The sequence below is a fragment of the Podarcis bocagei genome, assembly GCF_964188305.1.
Source record: "Podarcis bocagei genome assembly, chromosome: 7".
Lineage (NCBI taxonomy): Eukaryota > Metazoa > Chordata > Lepidosauria > Squamata > Lacertidae > Podarcis > Podarcis bocagei.
Genome location: NC_138132.1, coordinates 22,789,306 through 22,804,666, shown reverse-complemented (window position 1 = coordinate 22,804,666; position 15,361 = coordinate 22,789,306). Strand labels below are relative to the sequence as shown.

The following is a 15,361-nucleotide window of genomic DNA, read 5'->3' as shown; positions in this document are numbered from 1 at the left end:
CTTTTGGCACACCACTGACCGCGAAAATAAACACCGAAACCTGAGGACCCGGCTGCATCTGATTGAACTTGGAGGTCAGCATTAAGGAGCAGGGTATCCTGCCATAATGAAATCCCGTTGTACTTTTCTAGGAATTGCAACCAAACCCCCAGGTCAGCTTTTACCTGCTTGGAGAGGCGCACCCTGTGTTGAGGGGCTCTGAGGCCCGCCGCCAAACGAGCCAGACGGCCGCAAAATGGCCGCCCTGGGGCAACAACCCTGCAAGCGAAATTCAAATGGCCTAGCAGGGATTGGATCTGTCTCAATGTTATTTTCTTTAGAGGCAAGAGCTGTTGTATGATTGTCTTGAGCGCCACCAATTTTTCAGCGGGTAAGCGGGAAGTTTGGGCCACGGTGTCCAACTCGATACCCAAATAGACTAGGGATGTGGCTGGGCCCTCTGTCTTGCCGGCGGCTAGGGGTACCCCTAATTCGCCGGCTAGGGATGTAAAAGCCTTTAGCATAGTGGAGCACCGTACTTTACTGTCTGCGGCCAAAATAAAATCGTCAAGATAGTGTGATACGCCAAAAGACCCTGTTCTGTTGCGTAGGGCCCAGTCCAGGAATGTGCTGAAAGATTCAAAGGCTGCACATGCAACGGAGCAGCCCATGGGCATAGCCTTGTCAATGAAATACGCGCCGTCAAATTTAAAGCCCAGCCATCTAAAGTCATCTGGGTGCACTGGAAGAAGGCGGAAGGCGGACTCAATGTCGCATTTTGCTAGGAACGCCCCCTGACCGAATCGACGGATCATTTTTACAGCCTGATCGAAGGAGGCGTATTTCACTGTACAAAGCTCCTGAGGAATCGCATCATTAACAGAACCCCCTCTCGGGTAAGAGAGGTTGTGAATCATGCGGAATTCCCCCGGGGCCTTCTTTGGCACGATGCCCAGCGGGGAAAGGTGCAGCCCCTGAAAAGGCGGTTCAAGAAAGGGACCTGCGACCCTGCCTGCCCTGATTTCTTTCTCTATTTTCTTTCTGACTATGTCGGGCCGTTCCCTAACAGATTTTTGGTTATCCGCCTCCCTGGAGTTGGGTGGGGTGGCCACCGGGATTCTAAATCCCGTGGAAAACCCCTCCCAGAGATATTTCCCCGCGTTTTTATCTGGGTATTGTTCCAATAGGACTTTGAGGGGCTGTAGGCGAATAGGGGAGAATGCCAAGCCTAGGTCAGTGTTACTGGCGATTGCCGGGACCTTGACGGGATGAACCGGGGGCACCTCTGGGATTGTTATGGAAGTACCCCCTGCCCCCCCGAAAGGGCTGAGGCTTGTTTTTGAAGCACGCGGAAGCGGGGTGATTACCCCAGCATTGCTCGCATTCATGTAGATACTTACAAAAGGGGCGAGAGCACACGCCCCTGTTGAACTCCCAGCATTGTCGACGCTTCTTTGGCTCAATCTTACCCACTTTTGCTGCCTCCTGACTCTTCTTCTCGATGTAAGGGTTTACATCCTCGCCCCAGTAGTTAGGATCTGTGAGGTCCCATCGAGTGGTGGGGTGGAGAGAGGCATTCCTCCGAAAGTCCTCGTCGTACGTCAAAGCAGCGTTTTCACCTGCGAGGGCCCGAGCTCGCCTCACATGAGCCTGGTAAGCTACTAAATCCATGGCGCGGTGGGGGTAAGCTGCGCAAACTACACCCATGAAAACCTGGTACCCGTCTAACCAGTTCTCAAATGTGCGCTCCGCCCTGGGCGATCTATATTTCCTTCTACCATAAGAGCGTCTTTTTTCACCTTTTCCTGTTATTTTTGTTGGGGGGAGCAGGGTAAACATATCCACGTAATCCCCGTTGAGGATCTTATTCCTCTTCCTATGTGACAAGTGGTTTCCCAAAATGAAGTCTGTGGGCTGATTGGTAGCAACCTTAACGTCCTCTACCAATGTCCCATCCTTCCAATACAAAACCCCGTTAAAAACCTTTCGGTGGGAATTGGCCCTCCTTTCATGAGCCCAAAGGGGGATCCCATGGTTGGACTCCCCAATAACCCAATAGCCATCCATTGGCCCTTCAGAGTCAGAATCTGAAGAGGACGTACCTGATTCCTCCTCTTCGGTGTCTGAATGCCTGCTCCTCTTCTTCTTGGCCGACGTGTGCTTCTTTTTGGACTTCCTCTTACCCCCTTGTGGCGCACCGGCAGTGGCGTCGGCCGATGGCTGAGATGGCTGATTCTCCCCTAGATCCCCTTCGGAACCAGAACCCGCGCTGTCCTCGGTGGAACTGTGCGCCTGCTGCTCCTGAAAGGCACTTGGCATACCTATAGCTTGAGAGATGGTGTTACTGCCGCTCCCTTTTTTGGGTGCCTTCCCCTTACCTTTGCCCTTTGCTGGGGCCTTGGCTTTACTGGTAGCCTGTGTTGCTTTTTTAGGGCGAGCAGAGTGCGCCCGCGTACCGGGTCGGCCACTAGCCACGGCAACGGGCCGAGCACCGGCTGTTGATGCAGCCGCCTGGGCACCGGCTGCTGGTGCGACCGATTGTGCCCCAGCCGTCGCTGTAGCCGGGGACCCTGACAGCCCCTGGTTGGAGGGGGGAGTATCAGGTATTACGTCCTGCGAAGGTTCCAGAGCGGGCAGCACCGAGGGCCCCGGTCTACATTGCCTATAAAGAGTTTCGAACATCCTGAAAAACTGTTGTAAAGCTTGAGGATCGCAAGGTAAGGCTGAAGCCTGCGCGCCACCATTACTAGTGGAGGGGACCGGCTGGTCGCCGCCAGTGGAGGACTGCTGGTTTCCACCTGAATCCATGACTGCTGAGCAAAATTTAGAATGCGTAAGCAAATCAGATAGCTACCCACAAAACCTGGGGGTGCAAGCTGCTGCAGGGATATTATTAGCCAACTGCCTCCCGCGGATGGGAGTCCGTCAAGTTCAGTACGTTCTACACTGGCAGGAGCTTGGGAGAATGGACCCGACTTCTAAACAATTGCAACTAGTCTCTCTCTCTTTTTTTTTTTATTTATTTATTAAGCAAAATCTTTTTTTTTTTTTATTTATTTATTTATTTATTTACTTATTTTTTAATTTTATTTTAATCTATATATGTATGTTATTTATTTATTATTATTATTATTATTTTTTATTTGTTATTTATCTGTTAATCTCTCAATTTATTTATATTATTTCCCAAATTGAGACCACATCGGACCCTGCTTAGCTTTGCAAATGTGCTAGCAGTTTTCTTGCTGCACCACCAGGGGACTCTCCAATCTTGAGGGAAACAGGAGCTTAACTTCCAAGAGGTAACAAAAGCTTAGCTAGTATTTAAGCTGCTAAAGCCAATATACCATCTAGCACTACTAGGCAAATAAGCAAACCTGATAGGTACACAACCACAGAATAAAATAACTAGGAATTAAATCCCAAGCTGCTGCCAAATTAAAGGAATAAAATAACCAGGAATTAAGTAATTAAAGGAACCAAATAACTAGGCAAATAAGCAACCTAATAAGCACACAACCACAGTTGCTGCTGAATTAAAGGAATAAAATAACTAGGAATTAAGTAATATAGGGAACCAAATAACTAGGCAAATGAGCGACCTGATAAGCACGCAATTACAGGCTGCTGCCGAATTAAGGAACACAATAACTAGGAATTAAATCACGGGCTGCTGCCGAATTAAAGGAATAAATTAACTTAGAATTAGGTAATCAAAGGAACAAAATAACTAGGCAAAGAATCAACCTGAATAAGCAAACAATCACAGGCTGCAGGCAAATTAAAGGCATAAACATAAAACTTCCAATAAAGCTGCTAATATCACTCCTGCCGCTAGATGGCGATGTTCACCAGGAGTTTGCGTGCAAACGCTGGAAGAAAAGCTTACAAACGCTCCTCAAATTGAAAATAAAAGTGTAGCCCTACGATAACCGGCAGCATCCCATGAAGCTGCAATACCCAATGAAAATATCTATAAGTTCTGAGGAATAGGAAGGCAAGAATTTAACGATCAAAGTAATTGCCAGGCCCCTTGCCCTTAAACAAAATGGCTGCCCCTGTCCTCACACGTGGTTTACCCAAAATGGCCTCCACAAGTGTCCCTTCCCAAGATGGCGACCGGATCTCTTCCCCTTCCCTCAACAAAGATGGCCGCTCGCACTACCACCACGTGCGCCCACAAAGATGGCGCCTGTTCTCTGCCCTTAACAAGCCCTTGACAAAAATGGAAGCCTCAGCTTCACAGCCCACACCTAGTGGTGGCGAGGGTTAGAACGGGGGGGGGGGCTCGGACCTGGCGCTGAGAGGGAGAAAAGCAGGAGAACAGCTAAGTGAGGCAGACAGCCGTTAAAGCCCAGAAGTAACCACCAACCAACGTTTTTGGGACAGGGAAAACAAAACGCTGGGAAGGGACTCGCAGGGGGGTTAGGCGAAATGGGCACGTCAGGTAAGAGAGGGGACAAGAAAGGGGAACGCGCGGCACAGGAAGGGGGAGATTTTATCAGTGCAGCGAGCAAGCACTAGACAGAGCCCCACAGCTAATGAGGATATTAGAGCACGGCAAGGACCCGACGATACGTTACCCCCCTTCGCTCCAACCGTATCGCGGCGCCGACCGCTCTCACAGCCAAGGACCCGTAGAAAGGGGTGTCGCCCCCGCCGTTAGTCTTCCCCTGCTGAACGTGTTAACCGGGAGCAAGCGGCAGCTGCGCTCTCCCAGGGGATCGGGATTCCCCCACTCCGGCAAAGCCCGATAATCCACAAGTGGCTTAAGCTCGGAGAAGCAGAAGGCTGAAGGTGAGGGCAGTTGATAGCGGCTAGCGACAAATCCCACGCCAGAACGGGTTAGCAGCGAAAACCAGGTGAGCGATCAAACCTCTCAGCTGGTCGGGAGTGAAGAGGGCGGACCCTGGCCGTGCCCGGCTTAAATTACCTTAAGCCACGCCTCCCCCCGGCCCGCCGATAGGTGGGCGGGGTCGCGAGCACGCCCAGGGATTCCCCCAACTCTCGCGGGGGCCAAGGTTAGCCCCCGCGCTTGGGGAGGAGGGGCTAGACCGCAACCCCATCTCCTCCCCATAGTCGGAAATGGCTTTAGCGGTTTAGCGGATTAGCAGCTAAAAGGCTATTAGCGGCTTAGCGGCTTAGAACAAGGGGGGGGAGCGGAAAAAAATCGGAACACTCGCAAGACGTTTTCGTCTTGCGAAGCAAGCCCATAGGGAAATTCGTCTTGTGAAGCAGCTCAAAAACGGAAAACCCTTTCGTCTAGCGGGTTTTCTGTCTTGCGAGGCATTCGTCTTGCGGGGCACCACTGTATGTGATGTTTTACGTGACATGCCACTTCTGAAACTGTAGCAGAATCCAATGCTTATTTTCATGTTACTTTCTTCCCGAACAAAATACACTTGCAACCCCGTTAACCCAACAAATTGTGGGAGTTTGTGCTGTGATTTCCTCACAGTTTTCATGTGTCATGTCACTCCCACTCACGTGCCAAAACTTGGCCCGGTATCCCAGCATATGGTTCTTTCCTGCCATTTTCACGAGTGAATCATGGGGGAACAGAAGCACTCGTGTGCAGAGAGGGTGACGCATCATAGAGGGCAGAACATCAATTATAAAAGACCCCAATTCCACAATGCAGCAGGTAATGCAATGCAAAATAAACAGTGGAAATCGTGACAGAACCACTACCATTGTACCCAGGAAGACTCATGCAATAATCCGCACCTGAGTCACACAAAACTCTTCTTTTTCAGTACAGCAACAGTTCTGCATGACATGGTTCGAGCGCCTTCTTTTCTTCTGTAGTCAAATCTAATTGTGTGCTTTTAAAATGTTGTTTTCCTTTAATCCTTGTTTAGTTATGCACACACATCTTTCCCACTTTTCTGACCACAGAATAAATGAGCTGGAGAAGGAACAGCTCTTTTTAGTAGGGCCCAGATAAAAAAACAACCAGCAATGCCAGGAGATGTTGTCTGTTGATAGCACTAATGGAGCTGACACAGGACTCCGGCATAACAAAGGCATGGCTCATAAAGGGTCCATGTCAGAGAGTAATTACGAGTAATACAAGAACAAGGCAGCTGTAAATGGAGTCCTATGATTGATTGCCAGGGGGCAAATGCCTGAGCAGTGCAGGAGGCCTTGCGTGATGGTTGAAGCAGGTTCATTGAGATGTAGGCAGTGGCCATCTCATTCATTCATTCATTTTATTTTATTTTAATGTCTGTGTTGCTTTTCATTAAACATTCCAGAGTTACATACTGTGCAAAGGTTAAAGAAGAACTTCCAAACATGTAGGATAAATCCATTCTAAAGATTCCATAAGTGTAAAAATATAAATAAATGGCAGCAAGACTGTCCAGTGTCAAAGGTTCACCTTTGTGGAGGAATACGGTGGTACCTTGGTTCTCAAACTTAATCCATTCCGGGAGTCTGTACCACTCCCAAAACAGTTTGAATACCAAGGTACGGTTTCCGATTGGCTGCAGGAGCTTCCTGCACTCATGTTGGATGTTTGGCTTCTGAAAAAGTTCGCAAACTGGAACACTTACTTCTGGGTTTGCGGCATTTGGGAGCTGATTTGTTTTACAACTAAGCTGTTCAAGAACCAAGGTACCACTGTATAGGTAAAGGTAAAGGCAGGGGCAGAGGCAGGAGGGTGGTGGGGGAGGGCCACCCTGGGTGTCACCACTGAGGGGGTGAGAAAATGTCAGGCGGCACTCACCATGGGGCCTGCAGCGTGACTGAGCCACCTGTCTCTCCTGGGAGTGACATGGTGATTTGGGTGCCCACAGGCTCCGCGCTGCCCCAAACGGTCTGCCCACCGCCTCCCCCTCAGCTGTAGGCCGGCTGAATGGGAGGAGACAGGCAGACTCCTTGGAGGCCCCACGGAACGTCCTGCCCCGGCTTACTCCACCTTGCGGGCAGCTGTCCCCCCCCCGGGCATAGGGTGCACGCTCCACTCCAGGCGCCAAATCGGCTTCCTCCACTGCTGGGTAAAGGACTCCTGGATGGTTAAGTCGAGTCAAATTTGACTATGAGATGTGGTGCTAATCTCTATTTCAGGCCGAGGGAGCTGGTGTTTGTCCCCCTCCTATGGGGGGGGGGTGTTCCTGGGTCATGTGGCTGGCATGACTAAACTGCTTCTGGCACAATGGGACACTGTGATGGAAACCAGAGCGCATGGAAACACCCCCCCCCATTGGAGGAATGGAGGACAACCCCTTTAAGCCCCTGGAGGTTTCTGTGGCTCAGGTTGCTGAGGTTTTAGGCGGCTCAGGCTTGGACTGCCCCCTCCCCGCCATGCCTGTGCGCCTCTTTGCCCAGCAGCAGATCTTGCTGTCCTATTTTTTGCTCTTCAAGATTTGGCAACCCTACATGTTTGTATCGGAGAAATGTTGAAGGATGTGAGATGGGTTCTTGAACTCTGAGAATGTCTTTTGCTTGACTGGATAGAGGGGGATGCGTGAGTGTGTGTGGGAACCAGCCACTGTCACGTGACCCATAGCAAGGAAGGAAAGCAACCCCCAGGATGAAAAAAGGCCCTTCAGTGCAGGGGACTGGAGGATTCTTGCTGAGGAGATGTTGGGCAAGTCTGGGAAGATTTGCGGGAGAATTGGTAAAAGAGATGTAGCCAATTTTCATGGCTTATTTGCCAATGTGGCTGCATCTGCTCTTTACATTTAAGGTACTTTTATTATAGGGATGCGGGTGGCGCTGTGGTCTAAACCACTGAGCCTCTTGGGCTTGCTGCCCAGAAGGTCAGCAGTTCGAATGCCCGCAGCAGGTTGAGCTCCTGTTGCTCTATCCCAGCTCCTGCCAACCTAGCAGTTCGAAAACACACCAGTGCAAGTAGATAAATAGGTACCGCTGCGGTGGGAATGTAAACAGCATTTCCATGCGCTCTGGTTTCCGTCATGGTGTTCCGTTGTGCCAGAAGTGGTTTAGTTATGCTGGCCACATGACCCGGAAAGCTGTCTTTGGACAAACACCAGCTCCCTTGGCCTGAAAGAGAGATGAGCGCCACACCCTATAGTCGCCTTTTACAGAACTAAACCATCCAGGGGTCCTTTACCTTTTTTTAACTTTTACCTATACTACTTTAAGCAGTCAAGGCTTCCCCACAAAGAATCCATGGAATATACCATATTTTTTGCCCTCCGGGACGCACCGGCCCATAGGACGCACCTAGATTTGGGGGGGGGGCGAATAAAGGGGAAAAAATTATTTCCCCCACCCACCCAGGCTTCCCCGAGCTTCCCCCGACCCCAGCCCCCAGAACAGGAGCCAGAGTGATGCCGAAGTTGAGCGCAGCTTCGGCATCGCTTTGGGAGCTTGCGCAGCTGGGGGCGGGGGAAGCCCAAGCGCACCGACCCCTATCGCTCACCAGGCTTCAGCAAAAGCCTGTATTCGCCCCATAGGACGCACACACATTTCCCCTTCATTTTTGGAGGGGAAAAAGTGTGTCCTATAGGGCGAAAAATACGGTAGTTTGTTATGGGTGCTGAGAGCTGTTAGGAAACTCCTCTTATGGACCTACATTTTCCATAGTTCTCTGCAAAGGAAGATTTGTTGTTACACCGCTCTGGGAACTGTAGTGCTGGGAGGGATTTCAAACTACAGCTCCCAGAATTCTATAGGGAAACCATGGCTGTTTAAAGTATCACCTCAGTGCTTTAAATGTATGGTGTGAATGTGGCAGTGCCTGGGTGAAGGTTACCCTTAGAATTTTGCGCAGGATTTGTGAGCTCCTTGGATGAAAGACTGGGGACAATTGAATGAATAAATATCCTTAAGCCCTGGCTGACATTTGCTCTGGGTTTTTGTTTGTCCGTAGCCGCCTATTATACTAACGTCCCATTTGAAATAAATTTACAACTCCTCCACAAATTATGAGTTGCATTCATACCTAGCAATTATACCTAGCTTTATTGAAAAGTATTGGCTTTAGAGTCTGCTTTCTCTCTATCTCCTAATGTCTGACATATCTTTGACATTTACTGGTCGTCTGTTTCCTTGTCTCTTGCAAATACATCGCTTGTAAAGCAAAACTCAGCACAGAGTGAGACTTCCCCACCACCACCCTGCCAGTGTGATTTTTGAAGGTTACTTGGTTTTATTAGCTAGTATATTTCATCTAGTAATTATGAGTGTTTCAATTTGATTGTCAGGAATGCCCCTCCTTTTTAAAGGATAGGATGGGATAGGAAAGGAAAGGTTTGAGCAACTCTTGAGATGCATATTCTCTTTCAAATATTTAGACGCCCAACTCTATTGATATTGTTGGCCAAAGTTGCTGGTGATCTCTTAAATTCAAGGAGGCCAATGATGTTTTTCACTCTGCATTGAAAGCAGGAAAATGGTAGGAAGCAATTGCTTGCATATTTTTTTGCTAACAGCAGCCATCAACTGCTGTGGCATTCCTTTCACGAAAACTGCCAAAATATAATGTGCCTGTATGAACGAAGATTTGGGCAAGGGAACTTGAATTGCATGGTGTATCTTAAGAGTGGGGAACCGTTTTTTCAGCTGGAGGGCCACGTTCCCTCCTAGGCAAGCTTCTGAGGGCCACATTCCAGTGGTGGGCAGGATCAGAGGAAAAAGTGGGCAGAGTAACAAATGTGAGTTTCCCCTTTATATGGCGCACAAAAGAACCTTATTTTCACATTAAACTAAACTCAGGTACAAGTTATCTCTATGCATGTATGAGTATACACTTTTTGATTTGTACAGCTCAATTGATTGTATACACAGGTACGCGGACCGTACGCTCATTGAATGTAACATGCCCGGCAGAGGGTTGGACTAGATGACCCTTGTGGTCCCTTCCAACTATCCAATTCTACAATTATGTGAGCAACCTTACAATAAAAACAGTGTGTATACTGTTGATATACACTGTTTATATAGTACAAACACTCAAACAGCTCTCTCTATCCCCCATCCAGACAAGCAAGAGGCATTATCAGAGTTCAGGGACACATTCCAGCTAGGCTAAAACACTTGGGGGTGAAGCAGGACCAAGGAGGGGGCTTGGCAACAGTTCCAAGGGCCAGATAGAGGTGCCTGGAGGGCCATGTTCAGTCCCTGGGCCTGAGGTTCCGCACCCCTGCTTAGCCCAAAGCTATGTTTACAGGTCTGTGATGTCTTTCCCCAATACGTTTTGCTTGAGCTTCCAGCCTTAGGTTACCAGACGTCCTCATATCCCAGGGACAGTCCCCAGATTTACAAATCAGTCCCCATACAAAATCCATTGAAATTGAAAAGTGTCCCCGGATTCATTGAAAAATAATCTGGTAACCTTATTCTAGCCGCAGGTGTCATATCATCATGCCTTTAACATTTAGGCATTATTCAGAAGGTGATGTGGCTGTTAGAGTAGAAAGTGTTCTTATGTTGCATGTGGCCAAATGAAATTTGAGGTGGCAGGTGTTGGTTAGGAAAGTGAACGGCAGTAGTTTAGTGCTGTAGACTTGTGTGTGCAATCATGGGCATGCTGTTCCCATTCTGCCAGGGAGACCAGTTTGAGCATTCATTTAGAATGCTTTTGATCTTCTTCTTCTTCTTCTTCCGATGTTGAGTTGCCCCATTTGGTTCTCCCACTGGCAGGTTTTTTCTTTGATAACTGAGCTTCATGATTGAGTGCAGATTTGAACCCGGTCCCTTTGATTCTAGGCACACCAATTCAGGGATAGTCAATGCGGTGCCTTCCAGAAGTTGTTGGATCCTAGCTCCCATCAGTGTGCCCAGTGGTCAGGGAGGATGGGAGTCCCACACAGCTTTGGTTGCCCTTGCACAACTGCTATGCCACACTGGCTTTCTCCAAAATGGAAAAGAAAGGAATTTGCCCGAAGATTGGCTCTCTCCATTAAGAACATAAGAAGAGCCCTACTGCATCCAAATAGCCCAATGCATAGGGGAAGCCCGCAACCAGGACTTGATCACAACAGCATTTCTCCATTCACTGTCCCACCCATTGAAATGAATGGAAGAGCCATAGATCAAGGAGCACTCCATCATGCTAGCAGCTCATGATGCTCAATGCTCCCTCCCCACAAAACAACAACAACAACATGGAGTTTCGTTTTCCCTTGACTAAACAATGTAGTGAATTTGCTAGCCGAGACTCTTTTTGTCTGTGGCTGTGAACGATATGCACTGGGTTTTTGTTTAACTTTAAAGGAGGCTTGTTACGTCTTTAAGGTGGGAATCTTTTTTATTTCTGTTACCATGACACCCTGTTGCTCATAGGTACAAATCAAACGAAGAGTATGTGTATGTGCGAGGCCGTGGACGAGGGAAGTATGTATGTGAGGAGTGTGGAATTCGCTGCAAGAAGCCCAGCATGCTGAAGAAACACATTCGCACGCACACAGACGTCAGGCCATATGTCTGCAAGTACTGTAACTTTGCTTTTAAAACCAAAGGTAAGCACCGGCCAGCTCCACGCTCATCTTCTTAGCACATTTGCTTGCTAGTTGACATGCTTGGCAGGGCTGGGGTGGGGAAAAGCACCAGTGCAGCAGGAAAGGGTGCTTGAAATCCTTTGAGGAACCTCTAACTTGGCTGAAGCATGCTAAAGCAAGAGTATGTAACGTGCTATTTTTGCCAGATGGCTTCTGTCAAGAGTTTGCCTGCGGTGTGGTATGAACCGTTCTTGTGCTTTGGCAGGAAGGCGGGTTTGAGCCTTAATTGTGGCTAAAACACACACACCACCATCCAATATATTCCATGATTGAACAACCAACTAACTAGCTTCAAGAGTGAAGGTGTTTAATAGGGTGGTGATGGGGGTTCCACTGAGTTCCCCTGGGGCTGTCGAGTGTATTTGGTGCTCTTAAAGCAGGGTTCAGCAAATTTTTTCAGCAGGAGGCCAGTCTACTGTCCCTCAGACCTTGTGGGGGGCCGGACTATATTTTGAAGGAGGAAAAAAGAATGAATTCCTATGACCCACAAATAACCCAGAGATGCATTTTCAATAAAAGCACACTTTCTAGTTGTGTAAAAACATCAGGCAGACCCCACAAATAACCCAGAGATGCATTTTAAATAAAAGGACACATTCTACTCATGTAAAACACGCTGCTTCATGGACCATCCACAGGCCGGATTTAGAAGGCCATTGGGCCGGCTCCGGCTCCTGGGCCTTAGTTTGCCTACCCATGTCTTAAAGCCTTCCTCCTTCCTCACCCCTTACTTCCCTTGTCTGCAAAAATTGTTCCTCCAGAGACTTTACCCCCCCCCAAAAAAAACAAATGTGCTTTCAATCCAAAGCCTGTGGGACTGCCAGCTCTTGGGAATGTTGGGTCCCTTCCCACACACCCCATTTTAAAGCTTCCAGCTCCACAGTGTTTCGTTACAATCTCACTTTTCATTTCCTTTTGAGCTAGGGAGGTTCCTCCTAATCTTTCTGGCAGAGATCAGCATGTCTGGGCTGTAACCCTGAGGGTCACAACTCCAGAGGGTAGGAAATCGGGCCAACCCACACAACTGGGATTTAAAAGGAAAAGTCAGAATTATCGGGTGGTAGCCAACTTAAGTTTTGTGAAGAGCAGACCTGCTAAAATTCATGGACCTAACTCAGGCCGCTTTCATACCATACGTTTAAAAATAGTGTCAGGCCACTTTAAATAGTCTTGGCTTCCCCCTAAGAATTCTGGGAGCTGTAGTTTGTTATGAGTACTAAGATTTGTTAGAAGGCAAATCTCAATTGTCAGAATTCCCTGGGAAAGAGGGATTGACTGTTAAACCACTCTGGGACCTGAAGCTCTGTGAGGGGAAAAGGGGTCTCCTAACAACTCTCAGGGGACGCGGGTGGCACTGTGGGTTAAACCACAGAGCCTAGGACTTGCCGATCAGAAGGTCGGCAGTTCAAATCCCCGCGATGGGGTGAGCTCCCGTTGCTCGGTCCCAGCTCCTGCCCACCTAGCAGTTCAAAAGCACGTCAAAGTGCAAGTAGATAAATAGGTACCACTCCGGTGGGAAGGTAAATGGCATTTCCGTGCGCTGCTCTGGTTCGCCAGAAGTGGCTTAGTCATGCTGGCTACATGACCCGGAAGCTGTCTGTGGACAAACGCCGGCTCCCTCGGCCAATAAAGCAAGATGAGCGCCCCAACCCCAGAGTTGGTCACGACTGGACCTAATGGTCAGGGGTCCCTTTACCTTTACCTTTAATAACTCTCAGCACCTTCAACAAACTATAGCTCCCAGAATTCTTTGGGGGAAGCCATGACTGTGTATCATAGTGCTTTAAATGTATGGTGTGAATGTGGCCTTGCCGTGTTCATTAATTTCAATGGACCTACAGTGGTACCTCGCAAGACGAATGCCTCGCAAGACGAAAAACGCGCAAGACAAAAGAGTTTTTCGTTTTTTTAGTTGTTCCGCAAGACAAATTTCCCTATGGTCTTGCTTCGCAAGATGAAACGTCTTGCGAGTTTGTTTCCTTTTTCTTAAAGCCGCTAAGCCGTTAATAGCCGCTAAGCCGCTAATAGCCGTGCTTCGCAAGACGAAAAAACCGCAAGACGAAGAGACTCGTGGAACGGATTAATTTCTTCTTGCGAGGCACCACTGTACTTTGATTAGCACTAATATTGCATACAACCCACTATTATTTACTGAGCATAGCACCATTCAGCATATTGTGCTCATAGTGGTCTTTATAAGTCAAGGGACTTCTGTGCAAGCCCCATCATGCTCAGGGACATAAAGTTCTCCTTTCAGTGGGACATAAGCAGGACAAGTTTCCTGCGAATTGTTCCAGCTGCAATGACCATGTAGAGGTTTAGTCATTCAGTGTAGTCATCCACCAGGTGGTTCTCAGCACTGCAAACAAATCCTGCAGAAAGTGGAATTTGGCCTGGTGTTGGTGTTACACCTCGAGTGGAACTGAAGTGGATTTTCAGCAGGGAGAGTGGAGGAGCTGGCAGGAATCAGTTACAGGTTCTGGCAGGTAACTCTTGTGTCGGGCTTTGGCAGAGGCCTCTGGGTGCCAGCTGGCATTGACGTCCTCCACCACACTTAGAAGGCCTTGCCCAGGATATCAGGGAAAGCTACAGACTCCAGGAAAAAAGAAATAGAAGCTTCATTTGGACAGAATCCAAATGGGGGTGGATGAAGCTGTTGTGGAAATTTGAGTGTGCATTTTTATCTGTGGATCTTCTCCGCTGGTTCTATCCTCAACCCCCACTTCTAGCTATGAGGAGTCATACCTCAGCAAGGAAGGGCCATGGCTCAGTGATAGAGTATTGCTTTGCTTCCAGAAGCTTCCAGGTTCAATCCCCTGCATCTCCAGGTATGGCCATGAGAGATTTCTTCTCTGAAACCCCAGAGATCCACTTCCAGTCAATGCAGAGAATGTAGATGGCCAACAATCTAACTCAGTATAAGGCAGGTTCCTTTTTTACCATGTTCCCAGTGGTAGAGTGTGTGCTTTATGTGCAGATGGTCCCAAGTTTTTGATTTCCAGCTACTCTTTGTCAAAAGATAGCAGAACTGGGAGAAGCTTCTGCCTGAGACCTTGGGAGAGGAATAGCCAGTCAACAAACAGACTGCTAGCCTAGGCAGAAGGAAGTCCTGACAATTTCAAGGTAGCTGCACCATCGTCATATTCCCCACCACCATCAACTGGTGGGTAAATCAGAAATATATGCACCCTTGCCCAACATCTTCCTTGTGCGAGAAAACAGAAAGGCATCCATGTGCCCTGATCTAGTTTGCTTTCAGGTACTTGAGTTCTGATGTGGGAACTGTGGAGATGTTCAGGGATGCAGGAGAGGGTATATTGTTTATTAATATCCTTCCCAACTTGCGCTAGCAACTTCCTTTACTTAGTGGAGTTTCACATTCCCCTTTTAAACGCACAATGGATAACTGGTTGAAGGCTTGTGTAAGCCCCTCACTATTTGGTTCCTGGTAAGTTCCCTTATATCCCTCTTAAAAGAATAAACACGCCACAATCTTGTATAAAGTATAGAAATGAAGTTTACTCACATCCAGTTCACAGTTGGATCCCTGAAGTCAGACTTAGTTAAAAAGTATATACATGTGGGTCTATCCCATATGGGGATAATCCCAGTGTCCTCTGTTGGCTGAGAGCCAACAGAGCATCTCTAGCTAGAAAGCTGCTCCAACGACAGAGGAAGTAAGAGAGGGAGAGTGCTGCATGTCTTGTCCTTTTGTTACCTGGACCGGTAAGGTCACACACCCCTCTAGTCACATGCAAAGGAAGTATGTCACAGCCAGGAGGAAACAGGAAGTTCTTGACTGGCTAGACCAAACATTCCCCTGCATGTCCACTCTAGGAAAACAAGGAATGTTGTACTTGACTGCTACTTATGTATCCCATCCCACAAGCACTGAGTTTGCCACCGTTCAC

General features: G+C 48.3%; 1 protein-coding gene and 1 long non-coding RNA gene across 9 annotated transcripts in view; one reads left to right on the top strand and one right to left on the bottom strand.

The window, feature by feature from the left end:
- Window positions 1-15,361, top strand: part of HIVEP3 (HIVEP zinc finger 3) — a 259,289-nt gene that overhangs the window by 215,314 nt on the left and 28,614 nt on the right. For all 8 annotated transcript variants that reach the window (XR_014010093.1, XM_081201849.1, XM_081201854.1 and 5 more), the window contains one exon: window positions 11,236-11,411. Coding sequence is in view for 7 of the 8 variants with exons in the window: in XM_081201849.1 (XP_081057975.1) it covers window positions 11,236-11,411 (176 nt within the window). In the remaining variant the exon portion in view is untranslated. The remainder of the gene's footprint in view (window positions 1-11,235; window positions 11,412-15,361) is intronic.
- Window positions 11,907-15,361, bottom strand: part of LOC308591354 — a 138,154-nt gene continuing 134,699 nt past the window's right edge. Inside the window, exon 2 of the long non-coding RNA XR_014010131.1 lies at window positions 11,907-13,152. This is a non-coding gene — a long non-coding RNA (uncharacterized lncRNA). The remainder of the gene's footprint in view (window positions 13,153-15,361) is intronic.